Raw genomic sequence first — 23,361 nt, 5'->3', positions numbered from 1 at the left:
TCCTGTCTATTCCCGAGTTAATTGTGGTGTTCTGTTTTTTTTTTCCCCATCCCTTTACTTCCAAGCTTGGGGAGGGGGGAATCTTGCACCCTGCATATTTGTTTTTTTAAGAAAGAAAAAAATTATGAGTCTCAGGAAGGGGCCTTGGGTTTTCCTTTGTTGCACAGACCACATATTGCGTGTTTTTAGAATAATACGTGTTAACTTTCGGCTCAGTGCTTTCACTAAAAAGGGCTAGTATTTGCTTTCTTAATATGGCAAGAAAATGCAGCTTAGTATTGGGGAAGGTGGGGAAACGCAAGCCCAGCTGACCAGCCTCTCGTTTTGGAGGATTGGGGCACGATCCCGCATTACAGTGGGGAGACCGAGCACCTCCGCCGCGGGAGCCTCAGCCCTCAAACTACAACTCCCAGCATGCCAAGCGAGGCACTAAGCGCGACGCTCTCGCTCCCGCTGTTGCCACGCAAAACTACAAATCCCAGGAGGCTGCGCGGCAGTCCCTTATGGCCTAGCGGGCGGGGCTGGCGCGGGGCCTGCTGGGCTTTGTAGTCTGCGGCTTCCCCGGCTTCTCCAGATGATGCGCGCTGGCGGAAGGGCTTGGCGGCTTTTCGGCGCGCCGGCAGGGAGGCGGTGGCTGTCGGGGCGCTGCCTGAGCGGGTTGCGAGCCATGGCAGGAGCCGGAGGGGCAGCGGAGCCCGGCATGGGGCAGAGAATGGTCTGGGTGGACCTGGAGGTGAGGCGCCCAGCCCGTAACGAGGCCTCTGCGAAGGGGCATCCCATAATATCCTATCCTTTTCATCCCCCGAGACGCTTGCACCATGTGGAGTGCAATGCGAGAGCTCCATCCCGTAGTATCCTGCTCCCTGGAATTGGGTGCGGTGGGGGGGGGTGTAAAAAAGGGCGCTCCATTCCATAATATGCTCCCGAGACAGGTGCGGTTTAGCTCCTTTTGAGGAGGCTCTATCCCGTAACTCCCCGCTGCCCCAGAACTTCTATCCCATAATATGCGCCCATGAGATTTAGTTCAGAAAAATTATCATTTGTCTTAAAAAAATATTGTAAACAGTTAAAATCGTTATTAGGATCGGAATAACACTTGTAGTTTAATGGTGAATTTTGGATATAATGGAGATATAAAAGAGTTAGATTATTATAAAAGATGCAGGAGGAAATGATTAATAATAGGATCCACAAAGGGGAAGGAGGGAAGTCCAGGAGGTTCTTTGGAATCTTTTTTTTATGATATGCTGGATATGTGATTGCAAAACTTTAATTTGAAAAACTATATGTGTATATATATATGTGTGTGTGTGTGTGTGTGTGTGTGTGTGTATAATATGAATGAGAGATTTGGTTCAGTATTATATATATATATATGGTTCCGTATCAATGTGTAAGGAGAGGGTGGGGCTGCGTCCCGCAAAATTCCCCTACCCCTTGAGACAGCTGGGGGTGGGTGGGGGGAATACTTGAGAATCGCAATCCCATAGTATCATAGTATCCATTGTCTAGTATCTGTTCATGTAGAAAGACCTACACCACGTAAGGCAACATTCTCAAGAGATGTGCCTGTTGGGTTATTTGCAAAGGAGCTGCAGCCCATAATAATATTCCCGCAAGAGATACTGGTGCAGTGTAGGTGCAGGATTCATCCTCCTTCCCGAAAAGAGGCAGGTGCAATAAGTGTATGCCTGTATATGAGCAAGATTGGGCTCTCTTAGAATATCCTTTGAGGAGATGTGTATCCTACGGGGGTCACATCTCATATTGCCCCCAACCCCCTGACTCATGTACTACAGGATTGGTGCCCATCCCATTATTCCTGGGAGCCTTGGTGTGTGCCCCCATCCCATATTATCCCCCACGATACATAGGCACTGTAGGTGTATGTGTGTGAGAGAAGGAAGGAGACCATTCGCCCTTTAAGTGTTTTTTCTAGGAAATGTAGAAAGTTTGGTTTGTGGGGGAAGAAACAGCCTAATTTCACAGGAAATGAGATTTTGGGAGCAGAAAATCAAATATGGTCACCCTGGGGCAGCTGGGAAGCGACACGGGTGGCACTATGGGTTAAACCACAAAGTCTAGGACTTGCCGATCAGAAGGTCAGCAGTTTGAATCCCCGCGACGGGGTGAGCTCCCGTTGCTCAGTCCCTGCTCCTGCTAACCTAGCAGTTCGAAAGCACGTCAAAATGCAAGTAGATAAATAGGTACCGCTCCAGCGGGAAGGTAAAAGGCGTTTCCGTGTGCTGCTCTAGTTCGCCAGAAGCGGCTTAGTCATGCTGGCCACATGACCTGGCTCCCTTGGCCAATAAAGCGAGATGAGCGCCGCAGCCCCAGAATCGGTCACGACTGGACCTAATGGTCAGGGGTCCCTTTACCTTTACCTAGGGCAGCTGGGACCCTTGGTAGGTTGGAAAGGAGTGTTCTAACATATATCTGCATTGGCGGTGCGGGAATTCACATGGGATCTAGGACAGCCTTCACCAACAGGGTGCCCTCAAGTAGGCCCACTCGAGCCTGATGGGAGTTGCAATCCAAACCATCTATAGGGCACCAGGCTGACGAAGCCTGTCCTAGGATCCTTGTGCTATGAGGAAATGAGGTTTCAAATTCACAATTTTATTTGAAGGGGCTATGTTGGCTCCATGTGTGACCAGACTGAGGATCAGTTCTGTGCATCCAGCAGTGGCAGACAAGATGTCATTTCTTATTGTTGGCTTCCAGAAGCCACTGAATATGGAGGCCATTTATCGCTCTTAATAGTCATCGAGAAGCCTATTTATCACAAATTGCCCCACACTTTAAAAAGATTGACCTCTTCCCCTGGGCCTCTTGCAGCAAAGCAATTCACAATCCTAGATTGTATCAGCTTGTGGAGGCTTGAGGTCCTAAAACAATTGACATTTAATAATAATATTTTAAAAAATTATATCCCGCCCATCTTGCTGGGTTTCCCCAGCCACTCTGGGCGGCTTACAACATGTATAAAAACACAAGAAAGTATCAAACATTAAAAAACAAAATATCCTCTGCGAGCAACAAACCAACCAATAAATCAATAGAAACCAATAACAACAACAACAATAATAGCAATTATAAACAGTTTACAGTTATACCCAATTTAAAATAACCACCAACCTGAACTAAACATTTAACCACTTGGCTTAAGTGAATAGGAAGAACATCACTGCTGTGGCCTGACATTAAAGAAATAAACTGCGCTCCAGGGCAATTTTCCTAGCTCTTTGTGAGGCAGACAGATTTGTTCAAACCTTCAGTGGGTCTTCCCCCAACCCCCATTTCCTGGCTGCTGTGAATGCTTTTTTAACCTACCAGCATCAGGATATTTAAGATATAGTCCAGGGAAAGGATTAGGGTTTGTTAAAATGCACTTTTGCTAGCACAAAGTGGAACAGAAAGCTCTTCCTGACATCTTACACTTGTTAACTTTTTGACTTTGATATAGATGACTGGGCTGGACATTGAAAAAGACCAGATCATTGAGATGGCCTGTCTCATAACAGATTCAGACTTGAACATCTTGGCTGAGGTATGTTGGTTGCTGATTTTTGGGCTGGTGCCTGCTAAATGCCAGCTAGCACAGAAATAACAAAAGCACTGGAGAAACCCTTTTTAAAAACCACCCTCCTGAAATAGCATTGTTGGGTATATTCAGTGCAGACTACCAAGGATTATTATGTGAACATGTAATTGGTTACTTATTAGTGGTAAGAAGAATATTGATAGCTAGAAAATGGAAGGAAACAAAGGGTTTAAATGTGCAAAAATGGTATAATCTAATTTGGGACAGCCATTTCTCAAAAACTGGTGCAAAAAACTTCTTTGGTGGTCTGGTGGCCATTGATCCAGTATTTGAACAAATACTTTAAAGGACGAACTGTACCTACTGCATTCCATAATATCTGTTTGTGTTAATATTCTCCTTCATACTGACATTAGTAACTTTCTGTTTTTCTCCATTTTAGTGCCTGTGTTAACTGTACTATTTTGTTTACATCTGAACTATGCCTTTGGTATGGAGGAAAGGGGGGAAGGGAGGATTTTAAGTTTGTAATTCTTTTTTTTCTTCTCAATATATATTTTTTAAATGCCAGCTAGTTAGCTAACTGCTGTGAGTGGCTAACTAGTCACTCACAATTTTCACTGACTTCTTTGCCACATAGCTGGGTGATGAAAAGCCCTTTTTATGCATGCAATTTCCAAGTGTTTTTAGCGAGAGAAGTGAATGCCAACTGGATATTGTGAACTCAAAAGGTGACCAGATTATGGTTGCTTCCTGTTGCCATCAAGTCTAAAAGTTCATCAGGTTTTTTTAGTTGATTATTTTTGTTACCTAGTGCAAACTGTCACCATTACACTTGAGAGTAAAAATGAATCTGATTGCGCTACAAGTTTATATCCCTTTGTGTTCAAACAAAGGTGATTATTTCTATTCATAATGCATACTGCTGTTTGAACACCTCCACTTATATTGCTACCACACACACACACTCACTATCTCTTCCTCCCTGAACTGTTGTCCTTTAGCAGCTCTTGTTTTGGACTGTTTTGAAGAGAGAGGTGGAGCTCCAGGGCCATTTCATTGACTCTTAAAAAAGCCAACCACGTTTGACTCCTCTATCAGGTCATTATAAGAACCCTGTAACTTAAGAAGAAGTGCCTGAGTTTGCTTTTTCCTCTTCCCTCTCAATTCCACTTCCTTTTATGTCATGTCTGGTTAGATCAGGCATAGGCAAACTTGGCCTTCCAGATGTTTTGGGACTACAACTCCCATCATCCCTAGCTAACAGGACCAGTGGGCAGGGATGATGGGAATTGTAGTCTCAAAACATCTGGAGGGCCGAGTTTGCCTATGCTTGGGTTAGATTGTCATTCTGTGGGTGGCGGCTATCACATCACTGATATATGTGAGCAATCCTGGGAACCCTTGTCGGCTGAGAACCAGGATAAAATGCTAGTATTACTATATTAATAATTGCAGCAGCAACAACAAATAAGCATCATTGATGTAACAGTCTGATCTGATTCCCCATTGTTTTCTCCTGTTTTGCTGACAGGGTCCCAACCTGATAATAAACCAGCCAGATGAGCTGCTGGACAGCATGTCAGAATGGTGCAAAGAGCATCACGGCAAGGTAGAGGCCTGCTCCTTCATCACTCGCACTCCCTTGAGAAGAACTCCTTTGCCTTTTTACAGTTCCACATGCAACAGAACCTTATCTTGACCGTGCCATGTTCCCTGCCGTCTGCATTAAGCACTTCTTTGAAAAGGATGGCTGGAGGTTTATCTCATCCGTGCAAAACGGGCCAGCTTCACCCAGCTTCACAGTGTGTCCTTAGCGTGACATTAGAGTTTCCCATGTCCATTATGAAGACTTCTTAACATTAAACCTTTTTTTATTGCCCTAAAATTGCTGCATCATTTGGCTGGGGTTTGGGAGTAGGGAGACTGCTTCCTTGTTTACCAGCAGTTCCTGCGAGGGAATGAGATCGGTGACCTGTCTCAGCCACATTCATCAATGGCTACTAGTCTTGATGGCTGTATGAGTCTTTCAGCCTCCCTCTGAATATTAGTAGTGGAGTGCCAATGCACCATGCCCTGTTTTTTGGCCTTCCCTGGGGCATCTGGGCCGATGTCTGTAGGAAACAGAGGGCTGGATTAAACGGTTATTTTGGCCTGGTCTAGTAGTGCAAATCCTCCACTATCCATTAAGATGTTGTTGTTTTCTCAGTAGTGTGCTGCCAAACCTTCCTGTGGCTGTTAAGGGGGTTGTTTTCTTTCTGTTTTTATGGTATAATATATTGATACTTATGTTCTAAATGTGTTGTAATTGGCTTGGAGGCCTTTGAGTAAGAAGTGACCACAGGTTTAATAAAAACTAATAATAGTATTGATTCTTGCATGACATCTTAACTGCCTGGCTCTTTTTAAGGCACAGGCAACATGATGTGATTTTGGCTTCTCTCTTTCTTCCAGTCTGGTCTTACAAAGGCAGTGCAGGAGAGCAAAATCTCGCTGCGTCAAGCAGAGTACGAATTTCTGTCTTTTGTCCGTCAACAGACACCTCCAGGACTCTGCCCACTTGCCGGTAGGAGGTTTTAACATTTACGAAAGATAGTCATTTTTATTGATTTGTACCATCCTTTACCACTCAAAAGGCCTAAGGCAGCTAATGGATTCAAACAGAAAATGCAAACAGTATATGTATAAAAAAAACCATTAAGAATAACTCTGAACATCAACAAATCATAATTTGTTGTATGCGACTAACTTCAGCTATTCAAATTAATGGGCCCCAGTCATCTAGGTCTATTAGTTTTAGTGTGTCTGCTCTGAGTATGTGTAACATTGGGTGCAACCCTATGTGGTTAATCAAAGCCAGTTTGAGAATCAGCAATAGACCATCCCTTAATAGACGTTCATTTCTCCAAAACATCCTTTGGTATAAAAAGTTCAACTGAGAGAAGGGAAGGCGACCTCTGTGCCTTTATGGGAAGGGAGTTCTGGAGACTGAGATACAGATGGTTTAATCCCTGACTCCCCTCCGTCTTTCTTCTAAAAATATATGTGGGGACAGCACATCTTAATGATGTTGATTGTAGAGCCTGGGAAGGTTCAGGTGGAAAAATGCAGCAGCTTCAGATTAGTTGCAATTAGTGTGAGTGGAAAGCAGGGCAAATTCAGCGCCCAATTGTCCCATTTTACATCACCTACCTGGACATTTGGCCAAGCGCTTTCTTTGGTCAGGCTGTAGCAGTGCTGCAGATAAAATCTAGTGGTGTTGGGAGGGTATCCTGATTCTGTCAAAGGCAGATTCACGTGTTCATATAAAAATAAAACAATTGGGCCAGTAGTTGAGTATGGCCACCCACACACTAGCCTCCATTTTTGTGAAGCCTGTCTCTAGTCTCAGAGTGGCATTAGAGACACATTTTCAGACTTGAAGGGCTGATGTTAAAAATTTGGACTGTACAAGTTCTAGTGGTTCAAAGTCAGAGAAGGGGCCCAGCTGGGCACCATAGAAAAGTTGTGCTATAGAGAAGTTGTGCTAGCCATAGTCTTTTATATACTACATCCGTTTAATGCTCCTAACCCTTCTTTTAGATTATTTTAGCTTTTTTATATTTGTATTTTAGATTATTTAGCTTTTATTATATATACCTTCTGTTTTAATACTGTTTAGCTTTCCAAAACGTTTTAAAGATTTTAAATGGCTGTATCCCCTGCTACGTATGCTGGTCTAAGACTGTAACAAAGATTTGAGATTGAGATTTGGGGGTGGGTGGGATTTGGGGGTGTCTTCGCCACCCACCTGAGAATTCCACGTTGAGCGCATGAACAGAATCTGTGCCTTTCCACCCTTTTCAGGAAACTCGGTTCATGCGGACAAAAAATTCCTCGACAAGCACATGCCCCAGTTCATGAAACACCTTCACTACAGGATCATTGATGTGAGCACCATCAAAGAACTGTGCAGGTCAGTACCCACTACATCATTTGCCAGAGCTTGGGTGTGTGGGTGGCTCCTCGGGCAGCGAATGGCATACCACAGACGTTGAGGAAATCTTGCGGGTCTTACATGTAATATGTGACCACCAAGATGCCTACAGTCAACAGTAGATGCAGCTTTCTGAAAGGTTCAGATTCTACAGCCGCAAAATATATTTGCATTTATTTTTTATTTATTTGATAGCTCAGTCGGTAGAGCATGAGACACTTAATTTCAGGGTTGTGGGTTCAAGCTCCAGGTTGGGCAGAAGATTCCTGCATTGCAGGGGTTAGACTAGAACAGGGGTCAGCAAACGTTTTCAGCAGGGGGCCGGTCCACTGTCCCCCCAGACCTTGTGGGGGGCCAGGCTATATTTTGGAAAAAGAAAAAAAAGAACAAATTCCTATGCCCCACAAATAACCCAGAGATGCATTTTAAATAAAAGCACACATTCTGATTCCCAGACCGTCCGCTGGCTGGATTTTGAAGGCAATTGAGCCGGATCCGGTCCCCGGGCCTTAGTTTGCCTACCCATGGACTAGAAAACCCTCAGGGTACTTTCTGAGTCTGCAATTCTATGATTCTACGAACATGAGGTTTTGAACTGTAACATGAAGTTACAGACACTTCAGGTTACAAACACTTCAGGTTACAGACTCCGCTAACCCAGAAATAGTACCTTGGGTTAAGAACTTTGCTTCAGGGTGAGAACAGAAATCGTGCAGCGGCGGCAGTGGGAGGCCCCATTAGCTAAAGTGGTACCTCAGGTTAAGAACAGCTTCAGGTTAAGAACAGACCTGCAGAACAAATTAAGTTCTTAACCCGAGGTACCAATGTATAGTAAAATTATTGAGTAACATGGAACTTTTGGAAGTGGAAAATATTACTCTGCAATGTAATAACTAGTTTCCGTGAGTTTTAGAAAAGTAAAGCTGGAATTTTAGCAGTTCTGATTTTTGCATGAGATCGTTTCAAATTTGGTGCATCTGCGGCTCCGGAGTCCTGCGTTTGTGGGTGCTCTTGCCTATGGCGTCCACCCCATTTGGTAGATAATTTAGATTTTGGATCATGGGGACTTGTTTTGTGTGTGCAGACGCTGGTACCCAGAAGACTACGAGTTTGCTCCAAAGAAGGCTGCGTCTCATAGGTAATTGTTTGGCTTTGAAGAGTGATTGTTTTGTGTGTGTGTCAGATTGTATCACCAGGCATCAACAATGAGGTTATGCAGTGTGGTAAGGACAGCGCAGTGGGGGAGGTGCCATTGATAAAAGTTATTTCAAGTCTGCAGATACTAATCTGGAAAGGGACATTTGCTCCGAATCTAAATGGAGAAGGGTTGGAGCTCAAGGGCAGAACAGGTGCTGTACATGCAGAAGGTACCAGGCTCAATCACGGTCATTTCCACATTGTGCATGGAGGGACTTGAATGTGACACCTCAGAGTGCTGCTGCCAGCCAGTGTACACCAGGGGTAGCCAATATATTGCCTTCTAGAAGTTGCTGGATTCCTCTCCCATCATCCCAGACCATTAGCATGACTAATGGTCAGGGATGATGGGAGTTGTAGTCCAGCTATACTGGGTGGGCAAGAAGTTGCTTACTCCAACCTTGATGGCCCATCAGGCTTGACTCAAGTATAAGTGTGCCATTTCCTTTTCTCATCTGTTTACTGTGCTGTTAAGAACCTTTCCCCGTCCATCTCAGAACTTGCCTTTTGGTCATTATTCAGCAAGATGAACGTGCTGTTATTATCTACTCTCTTTCATTGTGCTTGATCATAGCAATTCAGCCCATAAGTTTATTGCCAAGATGGGTAGCATGTTTTGTATTAGAACAACATTTCCTCCTTTATTGACATTATTTCCCTAGGAGAAAGTGTGTGTTACAGAGCAGTTCAGAAGTGGCAGGGAGGGAGAACCAAGAGGGAATAAGTTGCCAAATCCAAAGTTCTGTTGGTCTCATTCCAGCAGGGGAGAAGGCATGTGTGTAAGGGCGTTTTTGCTCTCCTGCCTCCAACCAGCTTTGAATCTCTCCTTCAGTTCCCCTTCTGTAGGGTTCCATAGCACATAGAAGTGCACAACCTGTTTGCAGCATTTTGGGGAACACTGTAAAGTCATACCTTTTGGAGGTGTTTGGAGGTGAGTGTGTATGGTGCAGCCTTCTTTCAAAGGAACGCTAACATTTCCGGAATTCCCTTTAGAGCCCTGGATGACATCAGGGAGAGTATCAAAGAGCTTCAGTTCTACAGAAATAGCATCTTCAAGAGGAAAACAGACGAGAAGAAAAGAAAACTAGTGGAAAATGGTGACAATGAAAAGCTGGCCAGTTGATCTTGCAGCCTGGTTCTTTAGCAAAAGCACAAGGCACCAGAAGTGTCTCCGCCTGCCATTTTCAGTTCACTGTTGGTTAAGGAAGGGGCTGCTTTCCGTTACTTTGCTTCCTCAAGATTGTTAACAGTTACTGACTACCACATGTGACGGGTTGTTGACATCTGAGTTGCAGGCCAGTGCCTTGAACTAACTGCAGCCATTTGGTTCATGCGTATGGAGTACTTTTTGTAGTTAAAGTTTGGTTCTAGGCACCCTCTTTTATTATGCAATAAAGCCAGCCTTGCTGAAAGATGCTTGCCTCTTTTCTAGACTTAAGCATTTCTGCTTTGCTTTTCCTATTTTGTGTGTGTGTGTGTGCGTTTGGGGGCTGCTAGCAGGATTTGGCCTGAGTCGTGCCTTTATTCTAACAGCCCCTTGGAATCTGGCTGCGCCACTTGCCCCATTTTGGAGCTCAGAAGCAGAAGCCAAAAGATCACGGCTAGTTCAAGGTCACCTAAGCAGTCCAAGGCAAGGTGCTGTTTACTGTGTCTCCCCCTCGGCATGTGACATATCGCTTGTCTTTCCAGCTTGATGATTTCAGGCTTAAACGTTTGCAGGCACCTTGGTGTAGGCATCTGGTTATAGGCACTTAGGTCAGAATCCAAGGAGACAATTTTTAGCCATGCCCAAGACTTCGATATGATGCATCTATACACTTTCTCTGTAGTGGCACCCAGAAGTCAAACAGATAAGCATCTATTTGATTTTTAGAAGGGGAGTTTTTAATTGTTGATGTTTTACAGATGTAACTTTTAACAGATGTAAGTTAAAAGCATATTAATTTGATTCACAACCACATGATCTGCTGGGTGGACACTGCTTGTGCCGTAGGCAACCGTCATGTCCCAGGCGTTGACAAAACCCAAAACTTTTAGATCCCGAAAAATGTCCCTTAGTGCAAGGTATTGGGCATAGCCATGGAAGTCACCAAATCTCTCCTGGTCGATGTCTATCTCCCGGGTGTTCTCTGCTTTGATGATGACTTTTGTATCTGGGCTCCTCAGGAGAAGGCGCAGGATGGCTCCCCGGATGTTGATCATCCTTTGAATGAAGAGCTTGATGGGGAAGGGGCGGAAGTGGTGGCCCAGGGAGATGACAACCACCGTGTCTCCGTCACCTGCCACGTTGTCAATCTCTCGAGCGACATAGCTGTGGTCTTTTGTGGTATATTCGTGGACTGTAATGATGGGGTGGCCATGTTTTTTCCATTGGACTTGGATGTTCCTGGCCGTGTCTATAGAAAGCAGATTCCGGAGCTTCCCAGTCCCAAAGGTGTCAAAAGGTTTTAGGGCTAGCAACAAAATAAAGACATAGGATCAGTGCAAGTTGATGCTAGGGAGATAAAGTCGTGCACAACTGATTACCGTAGGTGAGTGGGTGCCATTTTGTCATGGAGACCTGTTCTCATGTGCCAAGACACTTTTGGTAATGAAAAAATAGCAGCCGTGATCTGTAAGGATTAATGCTGGACTTTCAACTCCCAGAAGCCCTATTCAGTATGGGCAGCAGCCAAGGATGATAGGAATTGTAGTCTAACATCTGGAAGGCCACAGAGTAGCCACCCCCAGATTAACAGCAGGTGGATGCTTGAGGTAGATGGCTGTGGTTAGTGAGCTGAAGGCCTCATGGAAGGTATCTCGACTACCACAAAGCCCACTAACTGCCTAGTCTGCCTTGTTAAGTTGACTGTGAGAAACATTCAATCCTCCAGAAGTTTTTGAACTACAACTTCCATCATTCCTGGCTATTGACTAAGTCTTCTGGGGGTGATGGGAATTACAGTTCAGCAACATCTAAAGGGGCTAAGGTTCCCCACAAATTTTTGCTGCCTTTTCGCCTAGTGAGGAACGAACTACTCGCCATCTGTGTGAGATTTTCCATAAGACATAATTGCTTTCCTTTGGAGCACATGTTAAATCTCACCTGAAGTCCTTAAATTGAGCATAATTCCAAAACGTGTTGTCACTAGTCTTGCCCCCAAATGACTCACTCGGCTCTTGCATGATGGGTGATTCCAGGACACCCTTGCATCGTTACCCTCAGTATTCCAAAAATGGGGGTACTGGGCCTTCGAGAACTACCATTCAATTCCACAGAGGCTTGAACCGCCTTGGAAAATTTGTTAAGTGTTAATTTGTCCCCACTGTAAGGTTATAAGGGACGCGGGTGGCGCTGTGGGTAAAACCTCAGTGCCTAGGACTTGCCGATCGTATGGTCGGCGGTTCGAATCCCCGCAGCGGGGTGAGCTCCCGTCTTTCGGTCCCAGCTCCTGCCCACCTAGCAGTTCGAAAGCAAAATTAAGTGCAAGTAGATAAATAGGTACCGCTTTATAGCGGGAAGGTAAACGGCGTTTCCATGTGCTGCGCTGGTGCTGGCTCGCCAGAGCAGCTTCGTCACACTGGCCACGTGACCCGGAAGTGTCTTCGGACAGCGCTGGCCCCCGGCCTCTTAAGTGAGATGAGCGCACAACCCTAGAGTCGGACACGACTGGCCCGTACAGGCAGGGGTACCTTTACCTTTACCTTTAAGCCTATATTTGTGTCCAGCTTGGATTTCTCATTAGTTGGGGAACTCTCCCCTGCCTAGGTCCCATTGACTCCAAGTCTGGGCATTGTTCTTTCCAGGCATGAAGCAACTATGTGACAAGAAATCGCAAAGCAGCAGCCCAAAATCTGTAGAACCACTTTCCTCAAAGAGCCAGTGGTAGTGTACTGGTGCAGGCTTTCCAACCTCAGCCCTCCTGATGTTTTTGGCCTACAACTCCCATGATCCCTAGCTGGCAGGACCAGTGGTCAGGGATGACGGGAATTGTAGTCTCAAAACATCTGGAGGGCCGAGGTTGAGGAAGCCTGGGTTAGAGTGTCGGACTAGGACCTGGGAGACCAGGGTTCAAATCCTCCCATTTGGCCATGAAGCTCCCTAGGTGACGTTAGGCCATTCACTACCTCACAGGGTTGTTGCGGGGGATTAAATGAGGAGGGGAAGAACTCCGCATGCCTCAAGCCCCTTGGAGGAAAAAGATGGGATATAAGTGCAATAAATAAAAATGGAGAACGGAAAACCAATATTTGTGAGAGACACAGGAGTAACAGGAGGCGGCAACATCGAGTTTGTGTCTGAGCAAATGGTGGTAGGTGCTCTGCCAGATTTTCAGGGAACCTACTGTCCACAGTGTTTTCCAGATGTTCTAGCCATTGCCGCACTGTTGAGTCTCCCATGAAATAAACCCGCTTTTTTCCCAAGCAAGTGTTAATCTCATCTGCAGTCCCCATGCTGGACGTTCTGCAAAAGATGGGGTGCCACTGGTCCTTCCACACAAAGCCAATGGGGAATGTGGAGCTCATCCCGACCATGCACTTCTGGCTTGGCGCCATCTTGCTCCCTGGTAAACAATGAGAACAAAAACAGCTAAGTGGACGGTTGCATCTGTTGGTAGGTTTTGGTGCACTCAGCTTGCTGAGGGGGGTTTCCACGGGGTTTAGATGGATAGAGAAAGAGACCTCCAGACTCCCAGAGCATCCCTGTACTTTTATCTCTATGCTGACTTCTCTCCATCCTTTGAAGTTTAGGCCGATACATCTCAGGTGGCATCCTGTTCTCAATTCCCTCCTCCTCTCTGCTCACACTTGCTCTGGACCTTGAGACGAGAGGTAATCTTGGATCTACCTTCTGAGAACAAAGGGGCAAGCGTGGCTCCTGTGTTTTTCCAACTCATTAGTTAGCTAGGACTAGAGAACTCTTTCCTATCCAGAATGTACTTCCCTTGATAAACATAAGCTTTCTTGTGCTCAGCCAAGTCTGAATACCTTTCAGCTAAAGGTGTGCTTCAAGCAAGTATTCATTTAACGAAAGCTAGCTTCTGCTGTTGCATGCAAATTCTATATGCAAACAGCATCAACCGGCTGCTCTTCCTGGTTTTGATCAAAACCACATACAGTGGTACCTCAGGTTAAGTACTTAACTCGTTCCGGAGGTCCGTTCTTAACCTGAAACTGTTCTTAACCTGAAGCACCACTTTAGCTAATGGGGCCTCCTGCTGCTGCTGCACTGCCGGAGCACGATTTCTGTTCTCACCCTGAAGCAAAGTTCTTAACCTGAAGCACTATTTCTGGGTTAGCGGAGTCTGTAACCTGAAGCGTATGTAACATGAAGCGTATGTAACCCGAGGTACCACTGTAACACAATCTATGGAAAAAGAAAACTTCCCCAAATTGTTATTTCTAAAGCCAGTCAACAGGGGGAGCCTGCTGCAACATAGGAAGATGTCTTCTACTGAGTCAGGCCTTGGTCACTCTAGCTCAGTATTGTATACACTGACTGGCAGCAGCTCTCCTGGGTTTCAGGCAAGGACTGTCTCCCAGCTCTACCTGGAGATGCTGGAAATCGGCCTGGGCCTTTCTGCAGCTCATAACTTGTAAAACTACCTGTGCAGGAGAGGCTTGTGGGTGGGTGTGGGTGTCTAAGTCCTGCAGACCTTGGCTTCCTGCAGAGGTGTAGAAGGGCAGAGTGCTCAGCTTCTTCTTATCAACCCTTGTTTCTTTTCCTTCAACGCATGTTTCTGAGGGCAGATCTACATACACGGTTTTTAACTTTAAGGAAGGGTTAAGGAATGGTTTTGATAAAGCATATGGACACAGGACTTTTAACGTTCACAATGCGATATTAAAATGAGACACAAAGGGTGCTACAGAGCAACCAGCAGTAGTGAGACATCATTTTGAACAAAAAAGGTAAAAAACACTTTCGTTTACAAATATGCCCTGTGATGTTTTAGAACAACGTATCTAATATTGTTATAATAATGCTAAACAGGTCTGTGTAGATCCAGCTGAACATTTCCCTCTATGGATTTTTTATAGGAACCAGGTAAGCCTGTGTGAAAGCATCACTTATTTGGTACTAAAGGAAAAAAGAAAAAGACTTCAGTTCACTTATCCCTTGTTTTTATTTCCTTGAGCAACAGAAATTTCTTTGCAGTTTTACTCGCCCCATTTAATTCCAACAGCTGTCTATACTCAGCACAACCTTGTCTCGCAATGCAATTCCAAAACATTTCACAATTCTAACATTCAACCATTGGGTTGTTTTTTTTATTTAAAGATCTGACATTTGACTCAGGAGCACTCTTGCTTTCCAATGGCAGGGCTCAGCTCTGCAGTATTACAATTCTTTTAAATTTATATCCCATTTTTCCTCCCAAGGGAGCCCAAGTGACTTAACAGTTAAAACATCCAAAAACAATTCTAGTACAGATGCAGACTGTGAAAGTAAATTCCAAAATGAAGACCTCTGCATATTTTCCACCACCATCCCCATCTTTGGAAATCCAAGGACCCTTCAGCTCTAGAACATCTAACTTTAGAAGTGAATTCACCTCTGCTACCAGGTTGGGCAATGCCAGGGAATCTCACATTTTGGTATCTGCCTAGAAATTGGCACCTTATAGGGCAGCTGCACAAGATGATTAGCATCCTTTGCTAGCACCTTTTTTCACTGACTTCATTTCCCCTCCTTCTTCCTCTCTATCCTGCCTTATGTGATTGGCTGTAGCATCCCATCAGATTTTGTTTCCAGGGGTCCAACAGCATTATTTGTGTGATCACATGTGATGCCACAGCTAATTGGTGAAATGCTAGTGAAAGTGAAGGAGGTGGAGACGAACCACAGAGAAAGAACACCGAAAGTGAAAGGTGCTCCTTTGATAAACATGAAATGGTCTCTTTCTTGCAGCAATTGCCCACTATCCAGATTTTGTAAGGGGCAATGCTTGCCCAACTGTGTGGGGTGGGAGAGGATCTCTTGCACAGTTAAAATGGAGGGTGTCAAATCTGAGAGATGCAATGCTGTCACAAGGCTATGTTTGTATAACATACAAGACCATGTAACACCGGTCCTGAAAGACCTACATTGGCTCCCAGTATGTTTCCAAGCACAATTCAAAGTGTTGGTGCTGACCTTTAAAGCCCTAAACGGCCTCGGTCCTGTATACCTGAAGGAGCGTCTCCACCCCAATCATTCTGCCCGGACACTGAGGTCCAGCTCCGAGGGCCTTCTGGTGGTTCCCTCACTGCAAGAAGCAAAACTACAGGGAACCAGGCAGAGGTCCTTCTCAGTAGTGGTGCCTGCCCAGTGGAACGCCCTCGCTTCAGATGTCAAAGAGATAAATAACTACCTGACATTTAGAAGACATCTGAAGGCAGCCCTGTTTAGGGAAGTTTTTAATGTGTGACATTTTGATGTATTTTTAATCTTTGTTGGAAGAGTGGCTGGGGAAACCTAGCCAGATGTGTGGGGTAATAATAATAATAATAATAATAATAATAATAATAATAATAATAATAATAATAATATAGCAAGGCAAGTTCACAGCACTTTTGAAAAAATATGTATAGGGCAATTGTTCTGTGGGGCTAAGCATGTCATGTGTTAACACTTCTCTTTGATTCCAGGCCATAGGAGCCAACTCCAGGGGGCCATGGGTGTTTGGGCACCCACAAAAATATAATTGTGGGTGCTGGGTACCCATAAAGTCAGTGAGAAAAGCTGGCAGGCGGCAGCTGTGCTGCCTCTGAGAGAGAAGTAGTTCAGCTCCGTCCTCTTCAGCCAGCCAGTGAAGCACCTTTTTCTGAGGGAAGCTGCTGCCACTGAAATGCAGGCATGCAACATCACACACAAAGACACACCTGCACATGGTGCGTGTGACGTCACACGCACTATGTGCAGGCATGTGTGTGCTGTGACACGACCACGTTGCATTGGCAGGCACCCACAATCCTGAGGGTGAGTTGGCACCCCTGCTCCAGGCAGCTTTCCTCAAACCTAGTGCCTTAGCAGATGTTGCTGCACTGCAACTTCCATTAGTCCCATCCAGCAAGGGCAATGGTCAGTTGCTCAGAAGCAGACAAAACCAGCTTTACTTTCTCAGCAAATTTTGTATCATTTGTGGACTGGAAGCAAGAGCGAATAGCATTTGCATTCACTGGATTGATTTCTGTTCCAGACATGGGATGAATCTGTGAACATTGTAGGATTTTTGTTGTTGTGGGCAGGGGTAGACAGAGGATATTTGGGGTACCAACCCATCCTTGGACCTAAGTGCTTAGACTGACTTCTCCACACCCAGACCTGAACTGATATTCGCTCTCCAAGGGATCAAATGTCAAGAGGACTTAGGGAAATAAATCAGTGTGACTGCCCTCATCCATCTTCATTAAGTTTCCTAATAGACTGGAACTTTGTACTGTCTGTCTCCAACCCTCTCTTCCCTAAACTAACAGATGTATGTGAAAAACATAATGATTTGGTTCCAGATCACATGGTCAGGTGGATGGACGTCATAAATGGCGTAAGCAATGTTCATGTCCCAGGCATCTATGAAACCAACATTGAGACCTTGGAAGATGTCCATTACGGCAAGGTTTTGGGGGTAGCCATTGACATCACCCAACCGCTCCATGTCTGTGTCCATCTCCCGAGTGTTCTCTGTCCTGATGATGACTCTTGTTTCTGGGCTTCTCAGAAGTAGGCGGTGGATGGCTTGGCGGATGTTAAGCAGCCTCCTGACAAAAAGATCCATAGGGAAAGGGCGGAAGTGCTGGCCCAGAGTGATGGCAATGACTGTGTCTTTGTCGCCAGCCAGCCTGTCAATTTCATTGGTGATGTAATTGCCGTCCTTTACGGAGAAACGTTTCCTAGAGACAAAAGGGTTCCCGTGTCTTTTCCACTGAATGAAAGTCCTCTCCAGATCCAAAGCTACGTGCGTTTTGAATGGTCCAGCACTGTGGCGATCAAAGAGCTTCAATGCTAGCAAACAATAAAAGGAAGAGAGTTTGAAAGGGGGAAAGGGGCACAACCAGCTCTTGCACCTAAAAAAGTGAATCAGGCATCCTAATATTTGAAAAGTGGTGTTACTTGGTAGCATTGATGTGGACCTAACTTTTAATGGCAGTTTTGGGTCCTCAGTGGGGAGAGCACTTTTAGTCTTCTTCTTTCATTGTAGCTAAGTTTGTGTTTAATGTGTATCAGAGAAAGAGCATGTGGGCTCTGGACTCTGCAGATCAAGTCCATGGGGAGGGAGTCTACCCTACCCTCGTGGCTGGCAAGGAAGAGGCAGATAGCAGTAGCTGGGTTTAAAAGTCGGCCACAACTTCATAGAATCATAGAGTTGGAAGGGACTTTGAGGATCATCTAGGCCAGACATGGCCAAACTTGACCCTCCGGCTGTTTTGGGACTACAACTCCCATCATCCCTAGCTAACAGGACTTAGTGGTCAGGGATGATGGGAATTGTAGTCCCAAAACAGCCGGAGGGCCAAGTTTGGCCATGCCTGAATTCTAGTCCAACCCTCTGCAGTGCAGGAAAATGCAGTTGTCCCATAGAGGGATAAAACCTGCAACCGTGGTGTTATGGTGTGCTAATTAACTGAGCTATCCATTAATTGCATGCTGTAAATTACCTACTGCAACCAATGTGTATGCAAAGCCGAAGCCAAAAGCGAAGGGTGCTCAGAGCAAATCTGAAGGCAACCCGCATACCAGGAGAACGTACTTGCCACCTTTTCAGTAAGGTAATAGATCCATTGCCTTAACGTTGAATCCCCCATGAGATAAATCTTCTTCTTCTTCAGGCATTCCTGGATTCAATCCAAAGTGCTAAAATCAGATACGGAGCAAAACCGTGGGTGCCAAACCTCCTGCAAGGCATAGCCGCTGGGAACGGGCAGGCTCATCCCGATCGTGCATTTGTCTCTTGCCATCATCGTCGCACTTCCTAACAGAAACAGATGAGGGATATTTGTTTTTTTTATATATATAAATATTTATTAAGGTTTTTAAAAAAGAGAATACAATAATAATAAACATTATTGCTTTGTTTTAACAAAGTTTCATAATATTCTTGAGCTTCCTCACGTCTCCCGCTCCCATTTACATCTTTAATAATTTTTGTCAAGCAAATTATCATCTTATTTCCAAATCTATAACCACATGCTTAAATATCAATTCTTAATCTATTTTAATGATGGCCAATTATTTATAACCAAGCATCCTTCTTAGCATTCCACTAAATCGCAATATTTCTGCAGGTAGGTCTTGAATTTCTTCCAATCTTCTTCAATCCTTTCTTCTCCCAGGTCTCGGATTCTGCCGGTCATCTCCGCTAATTGCATATAGTCCATCAGTTGCATCTGCCATTCTTCCAGTGTGGGTAGATCTTGAGTTTTCCAGTTCTTAGCAAGTAGTATCCTTGCTGCTGTTGTTGCGTACATGAAAAATGTTCTATCTTTCTTTAACACCTTCTGGTCGACAATGCCCAGAAGAAAGGCCTCTGGTTTCTTGGTAAAGGTATACTTAAACACCTTTTTCAACTCGTTATATATCATTTCCCAGAAGGCCTTCACTTTAGGGCAAGTCCACCAGAGGTGAAAGAATGTTCCTTCATTTTCTTTACATTTCCAACATTTGTTATCAGACGAATGGTATATTTTGGCAAGTTTAACTGGGGTCATGTACCATCTGTATATCATTTTCATTACATTTTCTTTCAAAGCATTACATGCAGTGAAATTCAACCCAGTGGTCCACAACCTTTCCCAGTCCTCAAACATAATGTTATGCCCAATGTCCTGTGCCCATTTTATCATAGCCGACTTAACCATTTCGTCTTGCGTATTCCATTTCAGCAGCAAATTATACATTCTTGAAAGTACCTTAGTCTTAGGTTCTAACAGCTCTGTCTCCAACTTCGATTTCTCCACCTGGAATCCTAGCTTTTTATCACTTTTAAAAATTTCCTTAATCTGAGCGTAATGTAACCAGTCTCGCACTTTATCCTTCATTTTCTCCATACTCTGCAATTTCCAGTTGTCCCCATCTTTTTCTAACAGTTCCCAATATTTCGGCCAGTAGGCTTCCATATTGGGTCTTTTCCAAGCCTTAGCTTCCAAGGGTGAAAGCCACCTCGGAGTTTTATTTTCTAATAAGTCTTTGTATTTTGTCCAGACATTAAACACTGCTTTTCTGACAATATGGTTCTTAAAGGCCTTGTTTATCTTAACTTTGTCATACCACAAATATGCGTGCCACCCAAATCATTGTTAAAACCTTCCAAATCTAACACGTCAGTGTCTTCAAGAAGTAGCCAATCTTTCAGCCAACAGAAAGCTGCGGCTTCATAATACAGCCTTAAGTCTGGCAGGGCAAAGCCCCCTCTTTCCTTTGCATCTGTTAGTATCTTAAACTTAATTCGGGGCTTTTTGCCCTGCCAGACAAATTTAGAAATATCTCTCTGCCACCTCCGAAAACACTCCGTTTTGTCCACAATTTGCAATGTTTGAAACAAAAACAACATCTTTGGCAACACATTCATCTTAATGGCAGCAATTCGGCCTAACAAAGAAAGTTTCAATTTTGCCCAACTTTCCAAGTCTCTCTTAATTTCAGACCAACATTTTTCATAATTATCCTTAAATAGACTCAGATTCTTAGCTGTTATATTAACCCCTAGGTACTTTACCTTTTTCACCAATGATAATTCTGTTTCTCTCTGAAACCGTTCTGACTCTGCATCTGTCATATTTTTCCCTAACACCTTCGTTTTTTGTTTATTTAGCTTAAATCCTGCGACCTGTCCAAAATCATGTATCAGTTGTAAAACTCTTTTCGTACTAGATTCTGGCTCCTGCAATGTCAAAACTAGGTCATCTGCGAAAGCTTTAAGTTTGTATTGTTTCGCTCCGACCTCAATCCCCTGCACCAGCCGGTCACCTCTAATCAAGTTCAAGAGCACCTCCAGGACTGAAATAAATAACAGAGGGGAAATCGGGCAGCCTTGTCGTGTTCCTTTTTCAATTTTAAATTCTTCCGTTACCACATTGTTGACTATCAATTTGGCTTTTTGCTCTGAATATATTGCGTCAATCCCATTTTGAAAACCCCGCCCCGCTCCCATTTCTTTTAAATTTCCCTTCATAAATTTCCAAGAAATGTTGTCAAAGGCCTTCTCCGCGTCTATGAAAATCAAAACTGCTTTAGTGTTTATATTTGTTTGCAAAAGTTCCAAAATGTCTATAATGTTCCTTGTATTTGCAAACATATGTCTTCCTGGGAGAAAGCCTGCCTGGTCCTTATGAATTACTTCATTCAAAGCTCTTTTAAGTCTGCTTGCTAAAACATCAGCAAATATTTTGTAATCCACATTTAAAAGGGAGATGGGGCGGTAGTTCTTCAGTTGTGTCTTTTCAGTTTCTGATTTTGGTATCAACGTGATAAAAGCTTCCTTCCATGATTCCGGCGCCTTCTTTCCCTCCAAAATTTCATTGCTGACCTCCATCAAAGGTTGAATCAAATAGTCACTCATTGTCTTGTAATACTTGGAGGTCAGACCATCTGGTCCTGGAGATTTGCCCAGCTTCATGTTCTGAATGGCATGTTCAATTTCTTGTCGTGTTATTTGACTATTCAGGAGTAGTCTATTTTCTTGTGTAAATTTTTTAAGACTATGTATTTTCAAAAATTGTTCAATCTCAACTTCATTTTGCGGCCCTTGAGTATATAGTTTCTTGAAATATTTCTGGAAGGATTTTCTAATTTCCACAGGGTTCTGAATATTTCTTCCTTCAATTTCTAAATTTGTTACTATATTCAACTTTTGTCTCTTCTTCAACTGCCAAGCCAGCAGTTTCCCACATTTATTTGCCGATTCAAATGTTTTTTGTTTCATTAGCTTAATCTTCCATTCTATTTCCTGATTTATCAATTTAGAATATTGTGCCTGGTAAAGTTTAATTTCTCTCAGAATCGGCTGCGACTTCGGATTTGCTCTTAACTTCTTCTCTAATTCTCTTATTTTCTCCAAAATTTTGTCTTTCTTTTCATTTTGTTTCCTTTTCTTAATGGCATTCTGTTGTATTAAGAACCCTCTCATCACAGCTTTACTTGCGTCCCAAATTGTTCTTTTTTCCACCGTTGTATTCAAATTTATTTCGAAATAGTCCTTCAAAGCTTTTTGGGCCTTTTTGATAATCTCCTGATCTCTAAGTAAGTTGTCATTCATCTTCCATCGAAAGGAACCGGTTGGGAGCAGTGTCAAATCCATTTTCAAAGCGTTATGGTCGGAGCAGGTCTTTGGGCAGATTTCCACTTTCCTAACCTTAGGTGCCAGACCTCTAGTAATCCATATTTGGTCGATTCTTGTCCAAGTCAGGTGGGCTTCAGAGAAGAATGTTCCTTCCTTTCCCAAGGGGTTTCTCGTTCTCCAAATGTCAATCCAGTCCATATTGTCTGTCATTTCAAAAAAGGTCTTTGGTAGTCTGCCATCTTTGGTAACCTTTTGACCTTGCGACTTATCCATGTTAGTTGATACAATCCCGTTCATATCTCCCATCATAATGATGTTATCAAAGTCCAGATACTCCAGCATGCTCTCATGCAACTTCTTGTAGAATTCCGATTTCCCTTCATTTGGTGCATAAATTCCTAATAACATAATTTTTTCTCCTTGATATTGTATTTCAACTGCCAAGATTCTGCCATGTTCATCTTTGAATAATAATTTAGGTGAAAGGCTCTCCTTTGCATATATCACCACCCCTCTCTTCTTTACTTTGTCTGAAGATATAAATTCCTGGCCAAGTCTTTTATTTACCAAAACTTTTCTATGGAGCCTAGTCACATGTGTTTCTTGCAAACAAATAATGTCCAATTGTTCCTTTTTTAATATATGAAAGATTCTCTTCCTTTTCTCGGGAATGTTGCAGCCATTTATGTTCCAGCTCAGAAGTTGAAGAGACATCCTGTAGATATCTGGTTATTTTTCAGGGGGTGGTACTTTGTCCTCCGGGGGTGCCGGTTCCCTTGGTGCTCCAGGCTCCGGCAATGATCCAAGTCCTTTATGAAGGTCTTCTCCGTACTGGTTCAAGAATTTGTCTCTATCTTCCAATGTTCTGATTTTGATCTTCCTCCCTCTAAAAGTAAACGATAATCCTTGGGGAAATTCCCACCTAAAGATAATTGAGTTGCTCCTCAATAATTTTGCTAGTTCCGAATATTCTGATCTCAAATCCAACAGCTGTCTAGGGATATCCTTATAAAATTCAATTCTTTTGTCCAAAATGTCCAGTGGAGTTTTGTAGTGTAGGCCCAAGATTCTGTCCCTTTCCTCCTTTGATCTCACTGTAATCAAACAGTCTCTGGGCTTGTCTTTTCTTGTCAATCTTCCCAGCCTGAAGGCTGATGTAATCTTAAAGTCTTTTTCTTCAGGTTTCCACTGCACGGAAAATATTTTAGTCAGGAACTCAGCCAGTTTATCTTCTTCCACCTCGGGTACAGATCTTATCCTTAAATTGGTCTCCCTATTTTTCAATTCAATCATCGAAAGGTAGGTCTGGTGTTCACCTACTTGTTTGTTGAGTGGTCTTACCTCTTTTTCCAACTGTCCTAGTCTTTGGTTAGTGTCTTCAGCCAATTTCCTGTTTTCCCCTGAAG

At 43.8% G+C, this 23,361-nt stretch overlaps 2 protein-coding genes and 1 long non-coding RNA gene across 6 annotated transcripts in view; 1 reads left to right on the top strand and 2 right to left on the bottom strand.

Annotated features, from left to right (window-relative positions):
- Positions 1-23,361, bottom strand: part of LOC309357748 — a 241,424-nt gene that overhangs the window by 155,269 nt on the left and 62,794 nt on the right. The window lies entirely within an intron of this gene.
- Positions 560-10,129, top strand: REXO2 (RNA exonuclease 2). The gene is made up of 7 exons (XM_081890047.1): positions 560-733; positions 3,467-3,550; positions 5,079-5,156; positions 5,999-6,110; positions 7,391-7,499; positions 8,605-8,658; positions 9,711-10,129. Exons 1-7 carry the CDS (start codon positions 575-577, stop codon positions 9,838-9,840), a joined length of 726 nt encoding a protein of 241 aa, XP_081746173.1. The 5' UTR covers positions 560-574; the 3' UTR covers positions 9,841-10,129.
- The window catches only part of LOC309357598 (NXPE family member 4-like), a 29,984-nt gene continuing 17,201 nt past the window's right edge, over positions 10,579-23,361 (bottom strand). For 3 of the 4 annotated variants that reach the window (XM_081889884.1, XM_081889882.1, XM_081889883.1), the window contains exons 5-6: positions 13,043-13,261; positions 10,579-11,170 (exon numbers count right to left, since the gene is read on the bottom strand). In XM_081889884.1, coding sequence (XP_081746010.1) covers positions 10,632-11,170; positions 13,043-13,261 — 758 coding nt within the window. In that variant the 3' untranslated portion in view covers positions 10,579-10,631. Of the gene's footprint in view, positions 11,171-13,042; positions 13,262-17,271; positions 17,683-18,427; positions 18,650-23,361 lie in introns of all 4 variants that reach the window. The other variant, XM_081889885.1, reaches the window with a different exon arrangement.

The sequence above is a fragment of the Podarcis melisellensis genome, assembly GCF_964234715.1.
Source record: "Podarcis melisellensis genome assembly, chromosome: 15".
NCBI lineage: Eukaryota > Metazoa > Chordata > Lepidosauria > Squamata > Lacertidae > Podarcis > Podarcis melisellensis.
The sequence above is the reverse complement of the archived record's forward strand: the minus strand, read 5'-3'. Positions and strand labels throughout refer to the sequence as shown.

Bases quoted from the DNA above. Each gene is read 5' to 3' on its own strand.
- REXO2 (XM_081890047.1), top strand. From the start codon at position 575: ATGATGCGCGCTGGCGGAAGGGCTTGGCGGCTTTTCGGCGCGCCGGCA. The intron at 3,551-5,078 runs GTATGTTGGTTG...TTTTGCTGACAG, and splicing joins ACTTGAACATCTTGGCTGAG to GGTCCCAACCTGATAATAAA. The intron at 6,111-7,390 runs GTAGGAGGTTTT...CACCCTTTTCAG, and splicing joins AGGACTCTGCCCACTTGCCG to GAAACTCGGTTCATGCGGAC.